Source organism: Calidris pugnax, unplaced genomic scaffold (genome assembly GCF_001431845.1).
Source record: "Calidris pugnax isolate Ruff unplaced genomic scaffold, ASM143184v1 scaffold316, whole genome shotgun sequence".
Taxonomy (NCBI): Eukaryota; Metazoa; Chordata; class Aves; order Charadriiformes; family Scolopacidae; genus Calidris; species Calidris pugnax.
In genome coordinates this window covers 1,218,603-1,240,915 of record NW_015091194.1, presented here as the reverse complement: position 1 = coordinate 1,240,915, position 22,313 = coordinate 1,218,603, and the positions used below count along the sequence as shown (strand labels likewise).

The 22,313-nt window shown below is 39.6% G+C and overlaps 1 protein-coding gene across 1 annotated transcript in view; it reads left to right on the top strand.

Annotated features, from left to right (window-relative positions):
• Positions 1–241: 241 nt before the first annotated feature.
• Positions 242–22,313, top strand: part of ETNK1 (ethanolamine kinase 1) — a 31,527-nt gene continuing 9,455 nt past the window's right edge. The window contains exons 1-4 of the mRNA XM_014959546.1: positions 242–533; positions 12,990–13,249; positions 14,082–14,222; positions 15,724–15,866. Coding sequence (XP_014815032.1) covers positions 378–533; positions 12,990–13,249; positions 14,082–14,222; positions 15,724–15,866 — 700 coding nt within the window. The 5' untranslated portion in view covers positions 242–377. The remainder of the gene's footprint in view (positions 534–12,989; positions 13,250–14,081; positions 14,223–15,723; positions 15,867–22,313) is intronic.

The following is a 22,313-nucleotide window of genomic DNA, read 5'->3' as shown; positions in this document are numbered from 1 at the left end:
GTGGAAGGAAGGAGGGAGGGAAGTCGGGCAGGTGAGGGGCCCGGTGGTGAGGCGGTCAGCCGGCGCCCTCAGGGCCCACAGGCCGGCTGAGGGCGGGGGCGGGGGGGGCGGTTGTGCTAACACAGGTTCCACAGCCTGAGGGGCAAACAAAACCCGGGGGTGTCGCGAAGGCTGGCGCTGAAATTAAAGACAAAAAACGCTCCGCGCGCAGCAGCTGTGGGAGGAGGAGGAGGAGGAGGAGGAGGAGGAGGAGGGCGGGGGAGGTGGAGCCGCTTTATCGAGAGCCCAAGTGGAAATTTCCCCCTTCAGTTGCCGGCTCCAGCCGCGGAGGAGAGGCCAGCCTAGCCCAGAGCCGCCCGCTTCATCTCCGACCCGCCATGTCCAACTACATCCACGTCCCGCCCGGCTCCCCCGAGGTGCCCAAGCTGGACATCACCGTCAGCGAGCAGGAGGGGCCCGGCTGCCGCCAAGGCGCCCTGCAGCTCCTGCGCCGCCTGCGGCCCCACTGGAGACCCGAGGAGGTGACGCTGCAGGTACGAGGGAGGCCCATGGGGCATCGCGGGGTTTCGGGCCCGGGTCGCTGGCGGGTTGTGGGGGGAAGCGGCAGCCCCCCCTCCCCATCCCCTCCCCGGGCTCGGAGAGGGAGAGAGGAAGGAAGGGAGGGAGGGAGAGGAGGGGGAGGGCGGTCGGCCATTGTGCGGGGGATCTGCCGCCTCGCTTCCTTCCCCTCCCCCCTTTCCTCCCCTCCCGGCTCTCCCAGCGCAGCCCCCTGCGTCGAGCCCCATTTGCCAGGCAGGCTGGCGGCGGGGCGGGTCGGCGCGGCAGCATCCCCCCCCTCCCGCCCTCCTTCCCTAAGGAAGCGCTGGCTTCCCTCTTCCTCCTTCACTACCCTCCCCGATTAAACTTGCCTCCCCCTTCCCCAAACCCCCCCCCCATTCCGTTACCGGCGAGCTCTTCCACCCGCGCTCGGGCGGGCGCGACGCCTGCTGCCGGCCCGGGGGGCTGAGGGGTAGGTGAGGGAGGGGAAAGGGCCCTGTGAGGTTCCCCCCTCGCCGGGCAGGGCGTGTTAGTAAAGCGATGGGTGGTGGTTTTTTTTTTTTTTTTGCCCCCTTCCCCGGGCAGAGGAGGGGGCGGCGGGCTGCCCTCCCGCTGCCCGGGCGCGGCCGCTGAGGTAACGGTCGCCGCCGGCCCCGGAGCCCTTGGTGGGGCTCTCCCCACCCCCGTAACAAATAAATAACCAAATAAATATAAATGGATGGCTTGGGTTCGTCACGGGGTTTGGGTTTTTAGGCTGGGGGTGTGAGTACCAGCCCCGTTTTAACGTCCTTGGCCGGCCCGCAGGAGCCTCGGCGGCGCTGGGTGGCTGGTATCCTCTAGGTGAGCGCTGGATCCTGTTGGTGACGAGTCATCTGCTCCAGGATTGGCTGCTCCTCTGCTTCTAGAACATGCTTAACCTGGTCCCCTGCGAGTCTCTCCTCGGTTTACCTGCCGAAAACTAGCCCTTCGGTTGCAGCCGAGGTGCAGTTGGGCGTTTGGTTACTGTGCCCTCCAACTGTGTTGGGCAGCAGTTGTTAATGTGTGCGAGTGTCTTGATTTTAGGGAAGTTCCCCTGAAGAGAGCTGGTGGAACTAATTTGTGTAGGAGAACCGAGCACGTTGAGGTAATAGCACGGAAATCGGCTGGTGTTTTCTGAAGTTTCTTTGTAGGAAAAACAGCTTGACGTATGCTGGTCCAATTAGTATGAAAATAAAGCTAACAAGGTTTTCCTGAGTCATTCCTTTGAGGGCTGTAGCCCTAAGTTAAGCACAGTCCCAACATCTTGAGGTGTCATGAAGATAGCTTTTATAATATGTGGTATTAAGCAAGGCTGTTAGAGTTCATAGAACATCTTGAGTTGGGAGGGACCTATAATAATCAAGTCCAACTCCTTGCAGACTCCCTTGCAAGACTCCTTAAAATTAAATGTTTTGTTCTTCTTTCATGAGTCCTGAGTCATTCCTTTGAGGGCTGTAGCCCGAAGTTAAGCACAGTCCCAACATCTTGATGTGTCGTGAAGATAGCTTTCTCCTGAGTCATTCCTTTGAGGGCTGTAGCCCTAAGTTAAGCACAGTCCCAACATCTTGAGGTGTCATGAAGATAGCTTTTATAATATGTGGTATTAAGCAAGGCTGTTAGAGTTCATAGAACATCTTGAGTTGGGAGGGACCTATAATAATCAAGTCCAACTCCTTGCAGACTCCCTTGCAAGACTCCTTAAAATTAAATGTTTTGTTCTTCTTTCATGAGGGTATTCCTCAACAGAATGTTTTTTTTTTCTTTCATACAGGAATACTAATAAATGAAACCAAAACACTTCCTTATTAAGGAGGGATGCCTCTAACCATTTGGTAAAGTTCTAGTAGGTTTAAGGAAAAAAAAAAGCTGTCTGCTTCTTCTGTGTCTCTCTCTGGAAGATGCAGTTAACAGAATAAAAACCACCCATACCATCGGTGTGGAACAGGGACTGATTTGACTGATCATGCAATAGTAAAGTAATAGACTACTGTCTGTGGTTAGAGGTTTCTGTACAGGAATACTAATAAATGAAACCAAAACATTTCCTTATTAACCTCTAACCGTTTGGTAAAGTTCTAGTAGGTTTAAGGAAAAAAAAAAGCTGTCTGCTTCTTCTGTGTCTCTCTCTGGAAGATGCAGTTAACAGAATAAAAACCACCCATACCATCGGTGTGGAACAGGGACTGATTTGACTGATCATGCAATAGTAAAGTAATAGACTACTGTCTGTGGTTAGAGGTTTCTGTCTAAAAATTGTCTGGGTTTTTTTTTTTTCAACTGAGTTACTGCAAGAACCAAAACTTCTCAACTCACTTGTTTCCTTTTCCTCCTTTTGAACAGCAGCAGAACATCCTATTCATGGAGCTCTTCAGTGCCCTTTTGTTTTTAATGCTTTAGTCTGTGTTTGAACTGCCGTGTGTTCATAACAAGCAAGAATGCATGTGGTTTGAAACTAACTGCATTGCCACCATTGCTGCTGCAGTCTGTTACACATGCAAGTTGCACGTGCATCACATACAGTAAGATGCTGAAATGAAAGATGACTTTGTGAAGAGGATGGAGTGAACAGAAGGGTCTGCCTTGGAGTCCTCTCGTTAGAGGGGCATCTATTTAGGAGGGAGATGAAAATGAGAATCATGTATTGCGTGGAAAATATGCTTGACTAATCTGAAACAGCAGCATCGTAGCCAAGTAGACAAAGGACGTTGATGGGTGGAACGAGCTGCTCCTTCCTCTGTTGAACTCTGCTTTTAGCTACCTTTGCTCTTAGTGCTTCTTGAGTCAGAACAATTAGTAAGAAGTTGAAGAGTCCAGAGTTTTACTTTAAAAATTAGCTAACCTCTCTTGTAAAAATTTACTGTTGTGTATCAAATTTAGTCAGCTAAATAATTTTGAAACGGCGGTTAAAAATTTCAATGCTTAATCCTCTTCTGAAGATCTGCAAGTATGTAAAATCATGAATATATTCTAGCATTTTTATTTTTTTTGCCTCATAGCATGAAGCATAATTGTAGGACAGAATGAAAATAGTTTAAATCTTCAGCACTGAAATCATTGTATTGTGTTACTTATCAGAAGTTTAGAGAATGCATAAGCATTGCCAATTATCTGCTGAATCACAAGCAGTTCTACTGTAATGTATCCTCTATCTCAAGTTATATGTGAATATTATCACTGCAGACCGGGACGGATACTCTAGTTCTTTTGCATTGGTAAGGAGAAAGAAAAGTTTTCTCTCTACACACTGATCTTCATGTAGATACTTTGTGCAGTTGTTATCTGAGGATGTGCTAGGGGCTGTGTAGAACTGGGTGTTTTCTCTTAAATTCTCGTGGCTTACTTCCTCTGCTTTACAGTAATACAAAGCAAAGTCATTAAAACAAAGCTGTGCTTTTTGCTGTAGTCGCTTTTGATTCTGTAACAGCTGATTTTAGTATTAAAACTGTAGAGTAGTTCAAGTTTGAAGGGATCTCTGGAGGCCTCTCCCAGCCTCCTGCTGAAAAGCTCACTGCTTGCTAAATTCAGAAATTGATTGCAGTGGACATAACATTTTTTTTAATTTCATAAACAAAAGTGCTCTTCAAAACTAAGCCCTTCTTTGAATTAGTGAACAGCTTAAATCGTGACAGTGGACGATCTGATTTTTATATTTTAAGCAGCACTTTATACATGAAAGACAAGAACTTCATTCTTTTAACTATTTACCTTCTTAAAGAAGTTGTGTCACACTAGTGTAAAAATGCAATCACGGTTTGGAGTCTGTTGCCCACATTAAGAAATTTTTTTCATTTTTCCTCTTTTATGGAGATTCATTTGTTAGTATTTGAAGGAGAAATTGGTTACAGTATGGGAAGGTCAGTTACCACTTCAGTAAGTGCAGATTCAGTATTCCTTTATCCCATAACCTACATCTTGTAGGTGTGGTGATAATGAAAGATTTGGTAGATTAATTAATGTAATGAAGTGTAATGTTTCGTACAGGAAAAACAATTCTATTTCTTTCCTTTCTAAAGTAATCTTTAACATTGAGAATAAAAGCTACTTGTTTTTACTGGTGGAGAGACTTACTGGTGATTGTGCTAATTTACACCTTCACTATTTGGATAGACCAGCACAATATCTTATGTGCAAAAAAAAAAAAGCTGCTACGAAGTTATTGAGGGATCTAGAATTATAAAAATGATGTGATAGCAAACAGAGCTCTTGTCCTGGCCCAAACCTGGGGGTGGCATGGGAAGCGATCAGTTTTGCAAAGGGGATCTGATTCGTCAATTAGACTTCCCCCACCTCAGCCCCAGAATCCTGGAAGCTTCTATCTGGAACTTAGTACCAGATTGTCTCTGAATAAATGTGGTTTTTTGTTTTATTCTCTGCAATAATTAGACCTTGCTTATCTTCTGGTACTGTGTCTTTGTTACCAATGTGTACATGTTTTTTTGCATTTAGCAACACTTTGCATGACTTTACTACTGCAACATTTTATACTTCTTTACAAGAATTTGCTTGTGTAGCTAAGGAATGAACAGACAATACAGCCATGCTTAGGAATACTTTTACTTTCACAATTGAAATAACTCAAACCCCCTTTAATTTTTTTTTCTTTTTGTTATATAGGAGGTTAGCTTTTCTCTGTGTCTCTGCTTTTTTCTTCCTGACTTGTGCTCAATAGCTTTTCTCCAGGCGGTATTTTCTGGCTGCTACTCTGAATTTCTTTGCTTGTGTCGATCTTGGTTTTTTTCTTTATAACAAACCATGATTAGATTCAGATTTCTGAACTACTTAAAATATTTCACAATTTATTTAAACAGACTGAATGTGGGTTTTAAAGCAGTGAAATAATTGAGTGGAAACAGAAAACATTAGTCTGTGGGAAACAAAGCAAACTCACTAATTTTGTATCATTACATTTTTTTCAAGAGTATTTTTATTGCTGAGCTGTTTTTAGGACATTGCTCTTCAGTAGTTGTGACAGTAGCTACCACTTAAAGAGGAAGGGCTGAGTTCACAGATTAACATCCTGAAGTGCTAATATCTCTAAATAGAAAAGGGATGAGTGAAGGAAACAATAAGAAAAGTTGGAGTTGCAGAACAGGCTGCATTGCCAATGTGTTGTGGAAAAACGGTAATTTGAGCAGTGCCTTGAACATGATGTCACAGTTAAAGTGGGAAAAGTAGGCAGTATTAGATGCCACTTGAAGCTAGGTTGTTTCTCCATTCTTACTAAGATTCTGATAAGGTGACAAGGTGTGATAATCTCAATCCCTTGTTGTAAAGGAATTTTTTTGTGGTATCAGTGGGTGGGGCAGCAATCGTGCATGTGGTGGTGGTTTATGTCATTGGTGTGCCACATCATAGTGCCTGACGTAATCCAGGTGTGCATGCTATAGGTGTGTTGGTATTGATGACTGGCTCTAATTACAGAGAATGGATATTTGCTTAGACACAGCTTGGGTCTGGCTCTGTAATGCCATATAACTTAGACTTTACACTCATAACATCGGAAAGGAAGGCAGCTATCTAAGATGTTTTGGTTCTTATTTTTTTCCCCCATATTATTACATGGCCATTTTATGTCAAAATTTTCCAGTGGGAGGAGCAGAAAATTAATTCTTTGAATTAAAATAAAATCTTACACTCCTTTTCTATGAGCATACTTTTTTTTGGATTGATCTGTAACTGTTTTTGTCAGTATCACAAAATCTGTAGAAAGATCTAAAATAAGTCACCACTTTAGAAATCTTAACTAGTTACCTGATGCTGACTGTTTTCAGGGAGGAGAATATTCTTCAGAAACAAGGTCAAAAATATGTAACTTCTCTTAGGGATTTTCTTGTGACATAAATTTTGTGACAAAGAGCTTCCTCATCTTGTCATGTGTTTAGATGGGAACAAGCCCTTGCAATGGGTGACTTATCTGTAGCATTTTATAATAGACTACTGAATGTAATTTTAAAAGGTCTTTAGATGGAGAATACGGAAGATGTGGAACTTCAGTTAAAAAATTAAAAAAACCCCACTCCAAAACAACAACAACCACCAGAACCACCACCCACCCCACCACCGTCTCTTCCCCCAAACCTCCTGGGTTCTTTGTTGAATCTGCTGCATTGACAGTTTGGTAGCAAACAACAACAAAAAAGTGATACTGTCTAGCGTAGGTAGTGGTGGTGTTGCTCTCTCTGTGCTGCTGTCGTGGATGAGCACCCCAAAAGTTCAGTGGAAAACTGCTAGTTCAGGGTGTGACCAGACTCACCGTAGAATGGTGCCGTTAACTGAGTGGCTCCCTGCTAGCTTTGGTACTTTTAACACCAAATGGCCACCAAAGTCATAGAGACAATGATTTTCACCTGCCAAGTGTAATGATCTAGAGGATGTGTCTTCAGAGCCTGGAGACCTTTGAATTATGTTTCTTGTAAGGCCTGTTGAATATATTAAATAAAATACATTCACCGAAGGCTTGCATTTTCCATTAGTTGTACTTTGTCCTTCTTTTAGGGACAGTTACAGAAAGACATGGAGGAATAACTAGCCTTGTTTCAAGAAATGAAATCCTTGAGAAGTACATACTTGTGGATGTGCCTGTATATATTTTTCCAGAAGAAACAAAGTTACATCTTGCAATACAAGCCCGGATGCTTTGTGACCATTCAAGAACCATGTGTTGAAAGACTGTTCCTTTCTGGAGCTCTTAATGTGCAATATGGGGTTCAGTGCCAGAATTGGGGGAATCCTTACTTGTTTACGTTGAAACTTCTCATCACTGTTCTGTTTCTACAGCAATATCATACTGTTTTCTAATTTCTCCTCCAATGGCTGTAACAACAGTCTAGAAGTAAAAAAATCTGCTTGGTTTTGCATCTTTCTGTGCATGATGAGTGCTTTTCATTTTCCCCCTGCAACACCTTATTTCTCCTTGTTATGTTAAGTGTGACTGTAATTTTATTCTCATTCTTTCGAACAACTGGAACAATAGGATCAGCTATAAGCTTTTCTTGAACCGCCGCCTTCTGAGATGGGAACACATCCATCACGTGCCCTTTTCGGGAATCAAATAACCCGATAGTTGCTGATAAGAGTGCTTTGAGGGTAAACTCTGTCTCAAAGATCCTTCATGTCTTGGTTGAGTTTTCTCCGCTCTTCCTGGACTCCCTTGACCTGTCTTCTTTCTACCGTGTGCTGTTTTGCATTTGGGTAACTCAAGCTTATTAGTAGCTTTCCCACCTTCGCTCTGTTTCGTTCAGTAAACAGTTTTTCTTTGTTCCCAAGAGCTACAAAGCCCTGACTTGAAGGTAGATCTCCACCTGGATTGTGCTCCAGTATAACAACTGGTTCAAGAAATGTTTTCAAAATTTATTTTTAGCTTTGTGTCACCTCACCTGAAAGTACTTACTGGGGTGTTAAAAGGATATATCACAATAATTCTAATTTAATTATAATATCCACATTAAAATCAAAAGTAACAGAATCTTGCTGCTAGATTTTTTTGTGTTGCATCACGTTCTTGACTTCTGTTGGCTCTCTGTATGTCTTGATTTATTTCCAGAATCTTCTACCTGCTATTCATAATGTTGTGTAGATTCCTTCCATCGTCTTCCATGTGGCCTTGAGAGTTTACTGATTATTTCATCCATGTCATCACAGTCCACTCCCTGTTTATGCTGCTGAGGTGACCCTTTTGTTATAGAATTCCCATTTTCTGGTGTGTCTCGGGTTATGTTTCAGGCAAGGCATTCTAAGCTGATTCTTTAAATGCTACAGTAAAGGCATTCTGAATAAAAGAATAAAGTGAGTATTATGTTCTTTTACTGGTAGAAAACATCTAACGTTTTCTTATGATGGAATATGGAAATTTTCTAGTCCAGATAATGTTATTTAAAAAGTAAGCAAGCTCTTCTGCCTTTTTAAGAAGCAATAACTAAAATGCTCCTGGGTGTAAATAATTACTTAGAGCAGCATGTTACAAATAGATGCTAATAAGAAATAGAGTTCCTAAATTATCAGTTGAAGGAGTTCAATTTCCTTGTTGTAGATTTCTTATTAACACTAATGAGACTTGTTTTAAGGGCATAATAGACCTGTGCAGTATGACAAAAGCTCTACGGTGGCCAGAAGTTTCTGTTTAACAGCATAAGCAAATAAAGTTCTTACTGTTTCTTTGCATCAGTACTACTTAACGTCTTCCTTTTATGTGGTGTCACTTACTTATGAAGACCTTAAAGCCTTGTCTCTTATATTAAAATTGTGTATGGAAAGCCAAGCTTCATTAGAGGGTTGTTTTCTAAGAAGTAGGAAACAGTAGCACAAGTTCCAGTGATTTGAAGTAATGCCACTGTATATTGGGAATTATTGCCTATTTTGTTTGCCACCTTTGCCATTCGATAAAGACAATAGAATTTCTTCAGAGGGCATAGTGAATTGTATACTGGTTTTGATCCTTCTTAGTTCAACATTACTTTCACTTTTCTTTCAGTCCTGCAGTGACAGGATAAGAGCTTTTTCTAATGTTACATTTTCTAATGTACATTTCGTTTACATATGGCAGGCAACTTGATCATCAGCTCAACACAAATCATTTCTGCAAGTGCTCTTTAAATTTTTTAATGAGTTAATTCTGGTTTTACACTAAAACTTATGAGAATCAGTACTTCTACTTTGACTTGTCATATTAGTGCTGTGTCCCATTCTTAGCTCCCCAATAGGAGAAGACACAGGCTCACTGGAGGCTACAAAAGGTGATGAGGGGCTTGGAGCATCTCTCTTACGAGGAGAGGCTGAGGGACTTGGGTCTTTTGAGTCTGGAGAAGAGAAGGCTGAGGGGGGATCTGATCAAGGCTTATAAATACTTTAAAGGTGGGTGTCAGGAGGATGGGGCCAGTTGTTTTTCAGTGATGCCCAGGGATAGGACAAGAGGAAATGGGCACAAACTTGAACATAAGAAGTTCCACCTAAACGTGAGGAGAGACTTCTTTCCTGTGAGGGTGGCAGAGCCCTGGCAGAGGCTGCCCAGGGAGGTGGTGGAGTCTCCTTCTCTGGAGACATTCAAACCCCACCTGGACATGTTCCTGTGGGACCTGCTCTGGGTGGACCTGCTCTGGCAGGGGGTTTGGACTGGATGATCTCCAGAGGTCCCTTTCAACCCCATGGGATTCTGTGATTCTCTGTGGAGCAAGCCCAGTAAAGGGCCATGAAGATGTTTGAGACACTGGAGCATCTTTTTTTGTGAGGAGAGGCTGAGAGCATTGGGACTCTTTGGCCTGGAAAAAAGAGAGCTTAAAGGGCTTTTGTGAATAAGTAAAACACCTGATGGGGGGGAATGAAGAAGAGGGAGCCAGATTCTTCTCAGTACCCAGTGACAGGTGAGGCAATAGGCATAAAATAAAACACATGTGAAATTCCATCTGAATGCAAGAATGTGCTTTTTTTTCTATTGTGAGTGTTCACAGAGGAAAACTTAAAACGTCTGCGTAAGTGTTACGCAAAAGAACAGGGTAGTGTTAGAGTACAGTTGTATTCATTTCAGTGTGAAAACCAGTATCTCTAGTGCTAAATGGTATAATTTTCTTAGTTGTGCTGATTGATGTTGTAATTAATTGCAGTTGAAGACTGTTTAAGACAAAATTCTTTTATCTCCTATTCTGGGTTATTAAAATAATAGCTAGTAATAAAATGGGTCCATAAATTGTAAGGTCTTAATTTTGAGTCAATCAAAGGAGGCTTTGCGAGCAGGTTTATTTGAATTTGTGGTTGCCCTCTGTAGATGAAAGGTATATGATTTGCTGAACCTACTTCTGCAAGATGAAGCGCTCATAACTGGTTAAGAAAATGGAGTACCTTCATATCCTCTGCCATTCTGCATCTCTGCCCAGGAACCTTGAGCTATTTCTTGTTGAGTTTGTGCATCTCATAGCATAGGGGTGCTGAGGAAGGCAAGGCATGATAGCTAAGATACAGCATCTTCCACTGTGAAAGTCTTGTCTTTTCTAAATGGAAAGACTTGAGCCAACTTCAGGTTGATTTTTTTTTTTTTTCTTTAGGAATTAAAAAAATAAAATGTTCCTGATGCTTGATTTCTCCAAATCCCTGAGATTTGGAAATAAGCTGTTGCTTGTGTTTGAAGGATACTATTTTACTTTTCAAAATAAAGGTTACCTCTTATGGGGACCATGGGGGAAGCCAAAGTTTCTAATTTGTTTGGCTTTGAAAAAAAAACCAAACCAACCAAAAAAAAAAAAACCAAAACCAACAAACCAATCAAAACTGTCCAAGGTTCTAAGGAATGATAAAGCCTGTAGAGAAGTCGCCTGTAGTTGATATGTATTTTAATGAAAGGAAAAAACATCTCTTTAAACATTAATGTTTAATGTAAGGTCTGAAATGCATCAGACCCTCTCCGTTTGTCAGTATTTTTGTTTTGGGCCTGACTTCATGTTTGAGGGAGAGGAAATGTGGGTTGATGTGTGAATAAGCAATTCAAACTGTTGTCATTGAACACTTAGTATTCTAATTCTGATAACTAGGTTTCAATTTTCAGCTGATTTTCTGACTTCTATTACAATTATGAATTAAAAAAATTCTATCTGGAGTCTTCAGGGTTGTCTTTAAAGCTACTCTCAGATTCAAGGACCTCCATAGCTTGAAAAAGTTCTGATAAAAGAGATCAGACCATATCTCCACTTAATTCTTCTGGTATGTGCCAGAGAATTAATGGTAAAGCAATTCATAAAGAATGGTGTCAAACTAAACTTGCAGGATGTCCACCCAAGGGAAAACTGTGTATGTTAACCAATTTGAAGTTACTTCCTGCTGCTTATCCTGAAAGAGGTTTTGTGCTTTGTGTGAGTTTATTTTTCAGTTGAGTTTTAATTAGGATTTGGGGGGCAACAGAGTGGGAGAAGAGGTATGAAGAGGCATGACTGTGCCCACTAAAAAATAATATACTGAAGTATAAATTGTGGTTGCTGTGAGAACCTTGACTTTAAATTGTTGACTGTTTTATTCTTAAAACTGCAGTAGGCTGTTCAGTAGTTACGAAAACATCAGCATTCTTGTTTGTGATGCTGCTTGTCACCTGAGAATGTTAATCTCTTGCCCTTGAGTCACCTAACAGCCAGAATTAATACAGGTAGTACTCATCTAGCAATTTCTTAAACATTCAGTCTCAGTTGACGGTGCATATAGAGCTTGAAAGAACCAAACATCTGTTTTCTGAGCTGTAAAACTGTCCCAGGTTGTAGGAGGAGATGGAGAGCTGCTGTGTTGCTCTTGCAGGTGTTGGGTGTGATTTCAAATGCTTGACTGCATGCAACTGGGTAGATGCAGCCCAGTAACTCAGGGTCTAGTCTGCTTGTCTGGTAGAATCTGTAAGATTTCAGCATGTATTATGACTATTTTAGGCCTCATCAAATGTGGAAGGAGAAGCAGCAGTTAAGGAGCGGGGGTTTTTTGGTCCATTTGCCCTTCCTCCCCGGCCTTTCCATAGCTAGAAACTTGTAGTTTCCATACTTCCGTCTTATTTGAAGGGCAGTGGGTAGGTTGTCATTAGATGTGAACATAATGTTCTTATTTTTGTAGAAAGTTACTTGCTGAGTTACTTGCTTTATCTTCAGTGTGATCAGGCGTTGGTGAGTTAATAAGGGTAGTGAGTTAATAAGTTGCTCATCTAGCAACTGCAATGACCACCAGAGGGTCCTAGAAGACCACCACCACCACTGAGATGATAAACCAAATTAGTGCAGAGGGGGAGGATCCTTAGGATAATGAGTTCTGAGGAAGAAAAGATGAATATGCATACTTGTTCCTGGAAAAGCCATGAGTATGTATAGATTGTACTAATCTAAACAAAGTATTGAGCATCTTTGGGTGTGCACACTAGGTGGAAAGATCCCCTGTGCTTTGGCACCGAATAAAAGAATGCCTGCTGCTTCAAACTGCACTGGTGGTAAGGAGCTTATTCCTGATTTGTGGGAAGAAGATAACCACTGAACTTGAACTGCTTCTGACCCGAATTCTGTTTTTTAAAAGGAGTAGTTTAGAACTCGAGGAGTTCAGCAAATACTGAAATTCTGAAGTGCCTCAGAATTGTTTTTGTTTTCGTGCCGCCTGTATTCATGATGGTTTTCTTACTGGTTTAGGTTTGCTGCCTTGTTGGGGCTGTTATTTCAGCCATTTTAATCCATCGGTTTCAGAGTGGTTATGTGGAAACTCATTTTGCAATATTGAGCTTTCAGCTATTTGTTTACACGTAGGGTTTCTGTAGTTCACTGCAGCGTGTGTTTTCATGTTTTTCTCTTCTGTTGTATTATGGGGAAAAATGTTTGCTATTTTCTCCACGATTTTCCTGTATCTTAGATTCCTTTTGTTCGCGTTCAGTGCGGTAAAAAATTGTGCTGTGTGAACTACAGAATGAATAACCCTGCGTTCTTTTTACTTTTCAGCTGTTCACTGATGGAATCACCAATAAACTGATCGGCTGCTACGTGGGTGACATAACAGACGATGTGGTTCTAGTCAGGATCTATGGAAATAAGACGGAGCTTTTAGTAGATCGAGATGAGGAAGTGAAGAGTTTCCGTGTGCTGCAGGCTCACGGCTGTGCACCTCAACTCTACTGTACTTTCAATAATGGCCTGTGCTACGAGTTCATGCAGGGAGAAGCACTGGATCCAGAGCATGTATGCAATCCAGATATTTTCAGGTAAGTTTTTTTTCATTTTTTTTATCTCATTATTTAAGTACTATGATGCATTTGTGCTATTTTTTTCAGGCCCAAAGGATCTCAACCTTAGTTTATGGGCAGGCAGAAAAGAAATGCTTCTGTAAGCTTTTACTAAGTTGATGTTCACAGTCTGACAGCTCACTGTCCTGTGTCTTAGTTATCATTTTTCTTTCAGTGCTGAACACATGATCCTTGCTGCTTCATGGGAAGACTAACTACTCATAAGTCTGCTTATTGTGAGCATTTGACATGTGCGTTACCATCAGGGAGATCATATAGCACGGTGGAGTTGTAGGGGACTGGACTTGATGAAAGCAAGTACTCCTAGCTCTGTTTCTAGTACATTCCTTTTGTGAATAAGTTCAAGATAGTCTTCCTTCCATGAAGACATACTTTTTTTTTTTAAACTGAGTGGGGAACAGAAAGTGCTGATATCTTAAGATCTTTTTGTGTACGCACTGCGATGTATTTGCCTAACAATGGCAGCTAATTTGAGTCAATTCTCCTAAAGGTAAGCAAGTTGAAGTGTGGACTGTAAATAAAGGTGAAGTACATGTGCTGTAACTGAACTCCAGTCCCTCCTGCCTCCCCTCCCTTAAGTAGTGCTGCCAATGACCTTTTGAGATGAGTCTTTAAAGATGCTACACTATAGCTGTGCTGCTTCTTTTTACTCTTTGGATTCCCTTGCTGCCTTTTTACAGTTTTTCTGTTCAACATGTTGTAGCTGTCCTCTCTTGTTACAAGGGAAAAATGTGATAAAGACTGTCAGGTTTTGCAAATACAACATTAATTTAAACTTTGGTTTTTTTAGACTCATTGCCAGACAGCTTGCTAAAATCCATACTATTCATGCACACAATGGATGGATCCCTAAATCTAATCTGTGGCTGAAGATGGGGAAATACTTCTCTCTCATACCCACAGAATTTACAGATGAGGAAGTAAATAAAAGGTAGGTATTTCATTATGTGCTTTCCAAATTTCCCATTCTTTCTGGCTGAGGGGTAGAAGAATGTTTTAAAAAAAAAGTTTAGGTGCCACGTAATATTGGAGTTGAAGTTCATAAAATTTTGATTTGTCATACTCTTGGATACTGAAATAACGATATAAATGTCAAATATGATGAGGAGATACTTTTAATTCATTTGGTATATGTACAGTTCTTGCTTGGTTTAGTCACTTAATAAATGATGGTAGTTTTCTTTACTCTTTTTAAAGAACCAAAGCCAAATGAAGTATTTCTTCAGGTAGTTGTGTCTAAATAGCTTTTAAGAGATCCATCACTGTCCCAAACTGAGACCCGTTGTTCTGGGGTGAATACTGGAAGCATATTTCCTGGGGTTGCAGGAGTACTGCTTGTTGTTTGTTCTGATCTGTATTTGTTCAGTTTATAAATTTGTCCAAAATTGAGTGGTATAGAAGTGAAATTAATCAAAGACTGTTTTGGGCAATGGGATGAGCTCCCCTCCAGAGGAGGAAAAAGTATCCACACAGCCATTCTAGACTCGTGCTATTACAGAGTTTCACCTGAGTTTAAGGATTTAATTATGATTTGTTTTTAGCATCCTAGTATAGTTTTGGATTTGTAAATCAAACTCTCTTTTCTTAGGAGCTTAAATTAAGAAAATATTTCTGAAGGGTTCTAGCATCAGTCACTCTAAGATTGGGATGAAAGGAAGGCAAAACTAGGAGCAATGTTTTACGTTTATGTTAATGTAAATAAAATTTCTGTGATGTAATCTAAAGCTTGAGCCAAAGACAATGCTTCTTGGGGATTCTATGGGAGATACAGCTTTTAAGCTAAAACTGTAATTTGGAAGTGTTTGTACAATATCATCAAACTTCATATTACTCATAAAGCAAATTCCAGCTTAAAAACATTCTTCACAGAGCTGCTTTGAAATCACTGATGCCAACTATGTTTCTTGCTGCAGTGTAATTAAAGAATGATCTAGCAAAGTTATTTAAATTGTTTCTACAACATAACATTAAGAAAACTGAGAAAATTTGAGTAATTAATTGAAAGTCTGAAAGAAAATGCCTACTCAAGCATATTTATTGTGACTAGAACTAAAAATGAATCCTAATTTCTTCCCTATAGATACATATAGTACTTTGTATTCTGCCTGAAGGAAGTAACGTAATGTGAGCAAAACCAGAGTTAAATACATGCTATCACACTTTAAAAAATGTGCAGGATTGTGTTCCTGATTTTTTTGGACTACCGTCATTTTTGTAGCACAGACAATCATTAGGTAATTGGTTTTGGGGAGGACAGAGGGAAATAATTGTCATAATTTGACTGCTGTAGTGGTGCCAGAGGAAAGAGTGCTCAAGTTAGGGAGAAGGTGTATTGATTTATTTGAAATAGGAATGACTTATTCCATCACAAATGCTTGGTATGAAACATACAGTACTAAATATTAACACTCACACTTCTTACATGTGACAAGGTTTTTAAGTGACATTCCAAGTCCTCAAGTTCTTCAAGAAGAGATGGCCTGGATGAAGGAAAGACTGTCAAATTTAGGATCACCAGTGGTACTCTGTCACAATGACCTGTTGTGTAAGAATATTATTTACAACAAGAAACGAGGTAGGTATTGAACGAAACAGTAAGTAGTGGCTTAGTTTGTTTATCCTGTAATTGCATTTACTACACTAGTAGTGACATTTTACTGACTTTAACGAGCGTACTCAATTTGAGCTTTTAAGACTCAATGTAGTGATGATAATATCTCTGCAAATATGAAGTTGGTTAATTAGCTAATTCTCATCTATATATTACTGTACAGAGGAAGAATGTTGTTATTCCTTGCTTTAATGAATTTGTTAATAGCTAGGCTTCAAAGTGTGTAATTGTTTGTTAATTCTATTCTAGTTATATAAAGCTTTTTTGGAGGGGAAAAAAATTGTCTAAGCATAGGAAATAACCCAAAGACATTATCTTCTATAACGTGTATTGTTCTGGTTTGTGTTTGTGGGAAGACACCTTCATAACAAAGTATCTTAGTGATACTTTATACTGCATTCTGTGACTCCATTTATTTCCTGCATGAGGTACACAGGCGTCTTAAAGATTTCGTTTCTAAATATATACTTTATTTAAATGGCTGTAGGCAGTACACATCTTAGCAAAGGTGAATTACATTTTTGGTTTTATTATAATAAAGTTAACCCATAATTTGTGTTATGAAAAAATGCATTAACTAAAATCGTTAAAACTTCAGTGTAAACCTATGGTTTCTTTTATTTCTGGATTTTAGTGGTTTGAGGTTCGGTTACTAAATCAATCAATTAAGCAGGATATTAAACAAAAAAGCCAAACTTGCAGCACTAAAATGGCCACGGTGCAGTAAAAATGCACAGCTTTCCTCCCGTTTCAATTATCTGAGCTCAGCTGAGTGCAACAAATCCATCAGATCAAGATTTTGTTTTGAAGCGAGGATGACATGTTCCTTCTTTGTGCTTGTGTCCTTGTTTGTGACAATTTGATTATAAGACTTTTGGCATTTAAGCCGGAAATGTATGAAGTAAATGACTGAATGAAACAGAAGTATTCTCAATTGTCATTGGTCTTTGACCAGTTAGGCATTTATGTGCCTAAATTTCTAAATAAAAAATTAACAAAAGCATGTTGGGACTTGGTTCTAGTATGAAAACCAGCTGTGTATGTGTAACCAATTTCTGCATCAAATATGCACTGAATGCGTGTACATTGAGAAAATAAAGTCTTTTGGTGGCTTGTATACAAGTTTCTCTCTGAGTAAATACTATTTTGAAGGGAATTGCTAGTACTTCTAGTTCTATAGGTACAAGCATGTATGCATACAATGCTATTAACAGCAGTTTTATATTCTAAGAATTCAGTTTGAAACGTCAGTGGTTTTATTTCATTTCAGTGGTGGGTTATATAGCTCTGCCTTAAAAAAAAAAAAAGGGGGGGGGGGAGAGCGTGGAAGGCATGCAAAAAAAATCAACTTGTGGTCTTGTAGACATTGGAGTTGTGATGCTGTAGTGCCAAAGATAAATGTATTCTTATTGTGTGGGTTTTATCAGTGTTGAAACTACCTTGAGTTTCAGCATTCACAGTAGAACCATGCTGCAAAAAAAAAAAAAAATTAAAAAATCAGAGGAATTCCTTTAAAAGGCTCACTATCACAGTCAATAGGCTTGAAGTTGTTACTTTTACAACAAATGCTATATGCTTTTCTTTTTGTAAACAGAATGGAGGAAAAAATGCCAGCAGTGCATCACTTATGAGCAATCCTACAGTAACGAGTGTGTGAGTGCTTAGTGTTTGGGGACAGGGTGGGGAGGAGGGAGGCACGTAAAGCACTTTGGTTTCAAGCTAGCTGTAAATATCTTGGGGGGAGAAAAAGACTTGGAAATATTAAATATTATTATTAAACTTCTGTTTGAATGTTGCACATGTGCTGTGGTGTAAAACTTCGGCAATCTGGGTACAACAGGTACCACTTTCATAGTAACCAAACCTCAATGCCATCTGTAGAATACTTGTCTGTTTGAAAGTTGTTTCTTACTGTGTACTTCTTACAGAGCAAAACAGATCAATCTGTCTGTTAGTACAACCTTAAGGTGAGCAACATGAGTTTAGAAGTGGAAGCTCAGCTTTTAACTGTAAATAAGTATGTATTGCTGGAATTCTGTTTAGCAGAGTAAAAGCTTTTATTTGTATGCAAATAATTTTGCAAGAGCACAAAATAGAATCTTTAAAGATGTACTTCATTAGGAATGATATCAAACTGTATGAAGGTAGTTAACAACAGCTTTGACACCGTAATCTTACTCTTTCATCTAGAAAGGCTCCTGTGTATCAAAAAGACCTTGGTCACCCTAAGCTGGAACTAAAGAGAGAGTAATCGGTCTCCTAGATTTAACCACTTTTTTCTTTCCAGTAAAGTTTGAGCAAAGCTGGTAGTGTTTATCTGGCTTTTCAGAAGCTGATGCAAACAAAATAACTCATTTATTGGTTTTAGTGACACTGTATTTATTTTGTTTGTGAATTCTTAATTTGTAGATTTACTAGGCATGGGGTGGGTGCATCTATGTGGTTTTTAACCTACAATCAACAGGTACTGGGACTCCTGTCCAGTGCAGCTAGAACGACTGTAGCTTGTCCCAGTGCTTTGCTTTAGACTTGTTCTCTGCATTGAATCCGTGTTAAATTTTCAGACTTGAAAGAAAATTCATAGCTGGTTCCACATACTGCTTTTAAGAAAAATCAGTCTCATGTCCTTAAATTTTATTTGCGAGACTGGAATAGCATGTTGAGTGTTAGCTTCATTTAATGGAGTGTCACTCATCTAATTTGAATTTGTTCATGCTGTGTCTGAGAGAACTCTGCCTCTTGCTGTGTTGTTAATGTCTGCTTGTAGTCACTCAGGATGTGAAAATTTGCAAGTGTTACTTTACATAACTTACAATTGTCAGTGTGAACTACTCTTCAAAGGATATAACTCAAAGCTTCACGTTGCTCTTAATTACAGTTTGAGCATCAAGATAGTCAAAATATGCTTGATGCTTGGTACTGCTTATTTATAGACTGTGTTCTGATGCTCTTAAGGTTTGGTCTTGGGTTTTTTTTCCAACATGATCTGGGAGTTTCTAAAAATACCTTATGTTTTAAGACTATTCAAATACTTGCTATTCAGTAAGACCAAGTACCAGTATTCTTTTGTCTGTATTTGTATGTACTCTTTTTGAATGTATTAAAATCACTTGCCCGGAAGTTACATGTGTAGGTAGATGGCTAGTTTTATTCTGTTTATTCCCTCTGCCTACCCAATGTTTTCTATGATCTTTGGTAGGAGTCTGTGGGTGCTCAGTGCTTCTGAAGACTGAGGTATGTTTAAGGCTTCTGGTTTTGAACTAAAAACCTCTTCTTTTTTTTTTTTTTTTTTTGCAAAGATATATTGGGTATTTATAACTAAAATTATTCTTGGGGCATATGAGCCCTTTGTGAATTTTCAAGTACGTTCCTAGCACAGATGGTTGTCCTTACAGAGGCTGTCTTCTAGGGCTTGAGTGGCTCACCTGATGAGCAGGATGGGACGGAGCTCAGGATACATCGTTCCGCTGTGGTAACTACAGCTAGGACTTGCACATTGAAAGTGCTTACCTTATTGAAACATTAAAAGTGAAGAGCAGCTAGAAACAGAATTGTCATCACCCTCCTACCTTTCAGCTCCCTGAGGAGATCGAACAGATGTCCTCTTGACTACTACTTGATCTATTTAAAAATTTAATTTCTGGTATATGGAACACGTATTCCATTTTGTCTTTTTACATAGTTCTCATAAATTACATTGCATGCTGTCTACACTAGTAGACGCCTTGATGAAAGGAGCATGTTTCAGCTTCAGATGTTCCATACTCTTGATGTCTCTACTCCTTTTGATAACAGTAGCTTCTCCAGAGAGATGATAGAGCTTAGTTTTAAATCATGTCTTGCGTCAATGAAATACAAATGCACTTGAACTAGTGTCTCTTGTTGGTCTGCTCCCACTGAAATCAGTGGGACGGGCAAATTCTCTGTACTTACTAAATTCCTCAAAATAAAAGCTAGCTGCTTTGACTACCAGTGTAAGCCATATCTTTTCGAAGTGGCTTTCCTGTATGAACTGCAGTGAATCTTAAAAGTAACTTCTAATACTATGGTAATTAAAACAATTAATGCAAAGTTTCTTCTGCTTCTAAAGCAAGGTACCTGAGACATGTATGCATTTATAAAGTGGCAAACTTACGTTTTTTGCTTTCTTTCAATTTCACAGAAAGAACTGTGCGCCTTTATTTTGAGCCTTTCAGGCAAAAATTAAACTTAGAGTTGAGTTCCACAGTGGCATAAGTCTGAAAGAGATCAGTAAAAATGCAAGACTTTTTTTTCCCTTTAAACTTTTGTCTTACTGAATGTGAGTTTGCCAGTTTTCTTCATCTGCTCCAGATGAGGTATGCCATTGTTGCTGCCTTGTGGTGGCACGTACCCTGCTACTTGTGTCTGGAGGTTTATCATGGCGCTTGTTCACATGCATCTTGGCGTAGGGGAGAGTGCCTGCTAACAGCCTCCTTCTTATCTTGTTAGATTCAATTTCTTACTGTACATAGTATTATTTATATCTGGAAGTAAGTTTTAAATGTTGGCTGTACTTAAAAAGGCTTAATTGCACATAGGTATATTCAAGACAAAATTTGCACATGAAAGAAATCTGAAGCGTTTCTAATGTTGGTATTTTGCAAAGTAGACTTTTAACTGCCATGTTTATATTTTTACCTGGGAGAGGAAGGAAAACTTCCGAATACAAGCAATATCATGGAATCTTTGGGGTGGTGAGTGAAGGGGGGGCGAGTTCAGGAGGTCAGTTGTGTAACAGAATATTAACCAGGGTTGGGCTGTGCGTTTTGACTGCCTCGTAACTTAAAGGTGTTTCTTTTAAAAAGTAGAACTGCAGAACCAGTGGGTAATGCAGGCATATACAAGTATATGAATCTGCCAGTCAAGCAGTGGCAGAAGCTAATCTTGTGACAATAATAATAATAATAAGATCTTGGTTGCAGTTGCTGTAAAATTTCTTGTCCCTTCAGAGTTCTAGAGAACCTCAATTTTCCGTTGCCAACAAGATTTCCCTGGGAGGAGCTTGCCACTCTGCAGGCCATTTTCATGTTGGTTTGTCAGAACCTAAAAGGTTTAACCTCATAACCTTGGTAAGCAGTCCTCTCTTTCTGTGGAAGTAAAGGTTAACTCTGACTTGGAGGATTGTGGCAAAGTGATTTTTTTTTTTGGTTTGTGTTCTGGGATTTATCTTCCATTATAAGTGCTTAGACAAGAAGATTGATCCATCTGGAAAACATTAATGTGTTAGTATTTCAAATATGGAAAACACAAACTGCATAGATACAAGGAACGCTTCTCACAAAGTTGTTCTCTGATAACTTGGTTAGGACATTTATCTGGGAAAGCTGCAGTATTTGGTATGTGCGATATCTATTCATAAATCTTGAGGTAGTATCTTAAAATCCTGAGTCTAGGAAGTACATAACATACTTAATGATTCTTGATTTACTTGTTTTTTCATGTGGAGTTCCGATAGTTAACTTTAGTGTCTGTAAGATATTTTAAGCCATGCTAAGAAGATTGCTCATTGTAATAGAAGGAATGTTTTTATTGAGTAAATGTGCAGCTAGCCATCAAAAAGAATGGATGTAGAGAGGGAACATAGCAGTAGGAAATGTAAGGGTTTAGATTTTAATGTTCTGTGCAAACAGCTCTTAAGTTAACTCATTGATTCCTTTTCTGATATTTAGTAATTTTGCAGATTTCACTTAAAATACAAGTGCTCTAGTTTTACCTAATCCATTGTGTTAATGCCTTGACTGCTGTAGTGTAGACATTTTTGAGCAGGTTTGATGCTGTATTGCCTGGAGTGAGGCATTTTCCCCAGCTTCACTATAGGTAAATGTAATTTGGAAACGTTTGGGGCTGATTGCTGCTTTATCAGGCCTTGTTTCCATAACACTGTTATGTTATAACACTATGTTCCATAGTTTCAAGGATTTGAGGATTGTCTGATGGTTTCTTGAGACTAGTTTAAGCCAGTTAAAAAAGCGACGATTAAGAATAGTCTTGCTTTGCAAGTGCAGCTGGAGGAAGCAGGAAATATCAGTGTGTTAAAGGAAATACCAGCATGTAGCAGTGTGTCAGTTCATTGTGGTTACACACTTGTGTGAGAATTAAACAGGGCTGTTCTTTCTTGAGTTGAGGAAAAATTGATCTGCCATGTTACTATGTAAAGTTTAAATAAAGGATCCTCTACTGCATTTCTTATTTTGAAGGTAAGGGATGCCCTCGTGTGGTAGAAGTTAAAATTGAAATTCTACTATGCAGAATTCAAAAATAGAGAACTGTAAGCTCTAAGTAATTATTGAAGAGCTTCCTTGAAATGAGTATTCAAGGAAATCTCATAAAGATCACAGCCTTACCCTGGAATGTCTGAGTGTATACAATGGGGCACAAGTAAGATGGGTG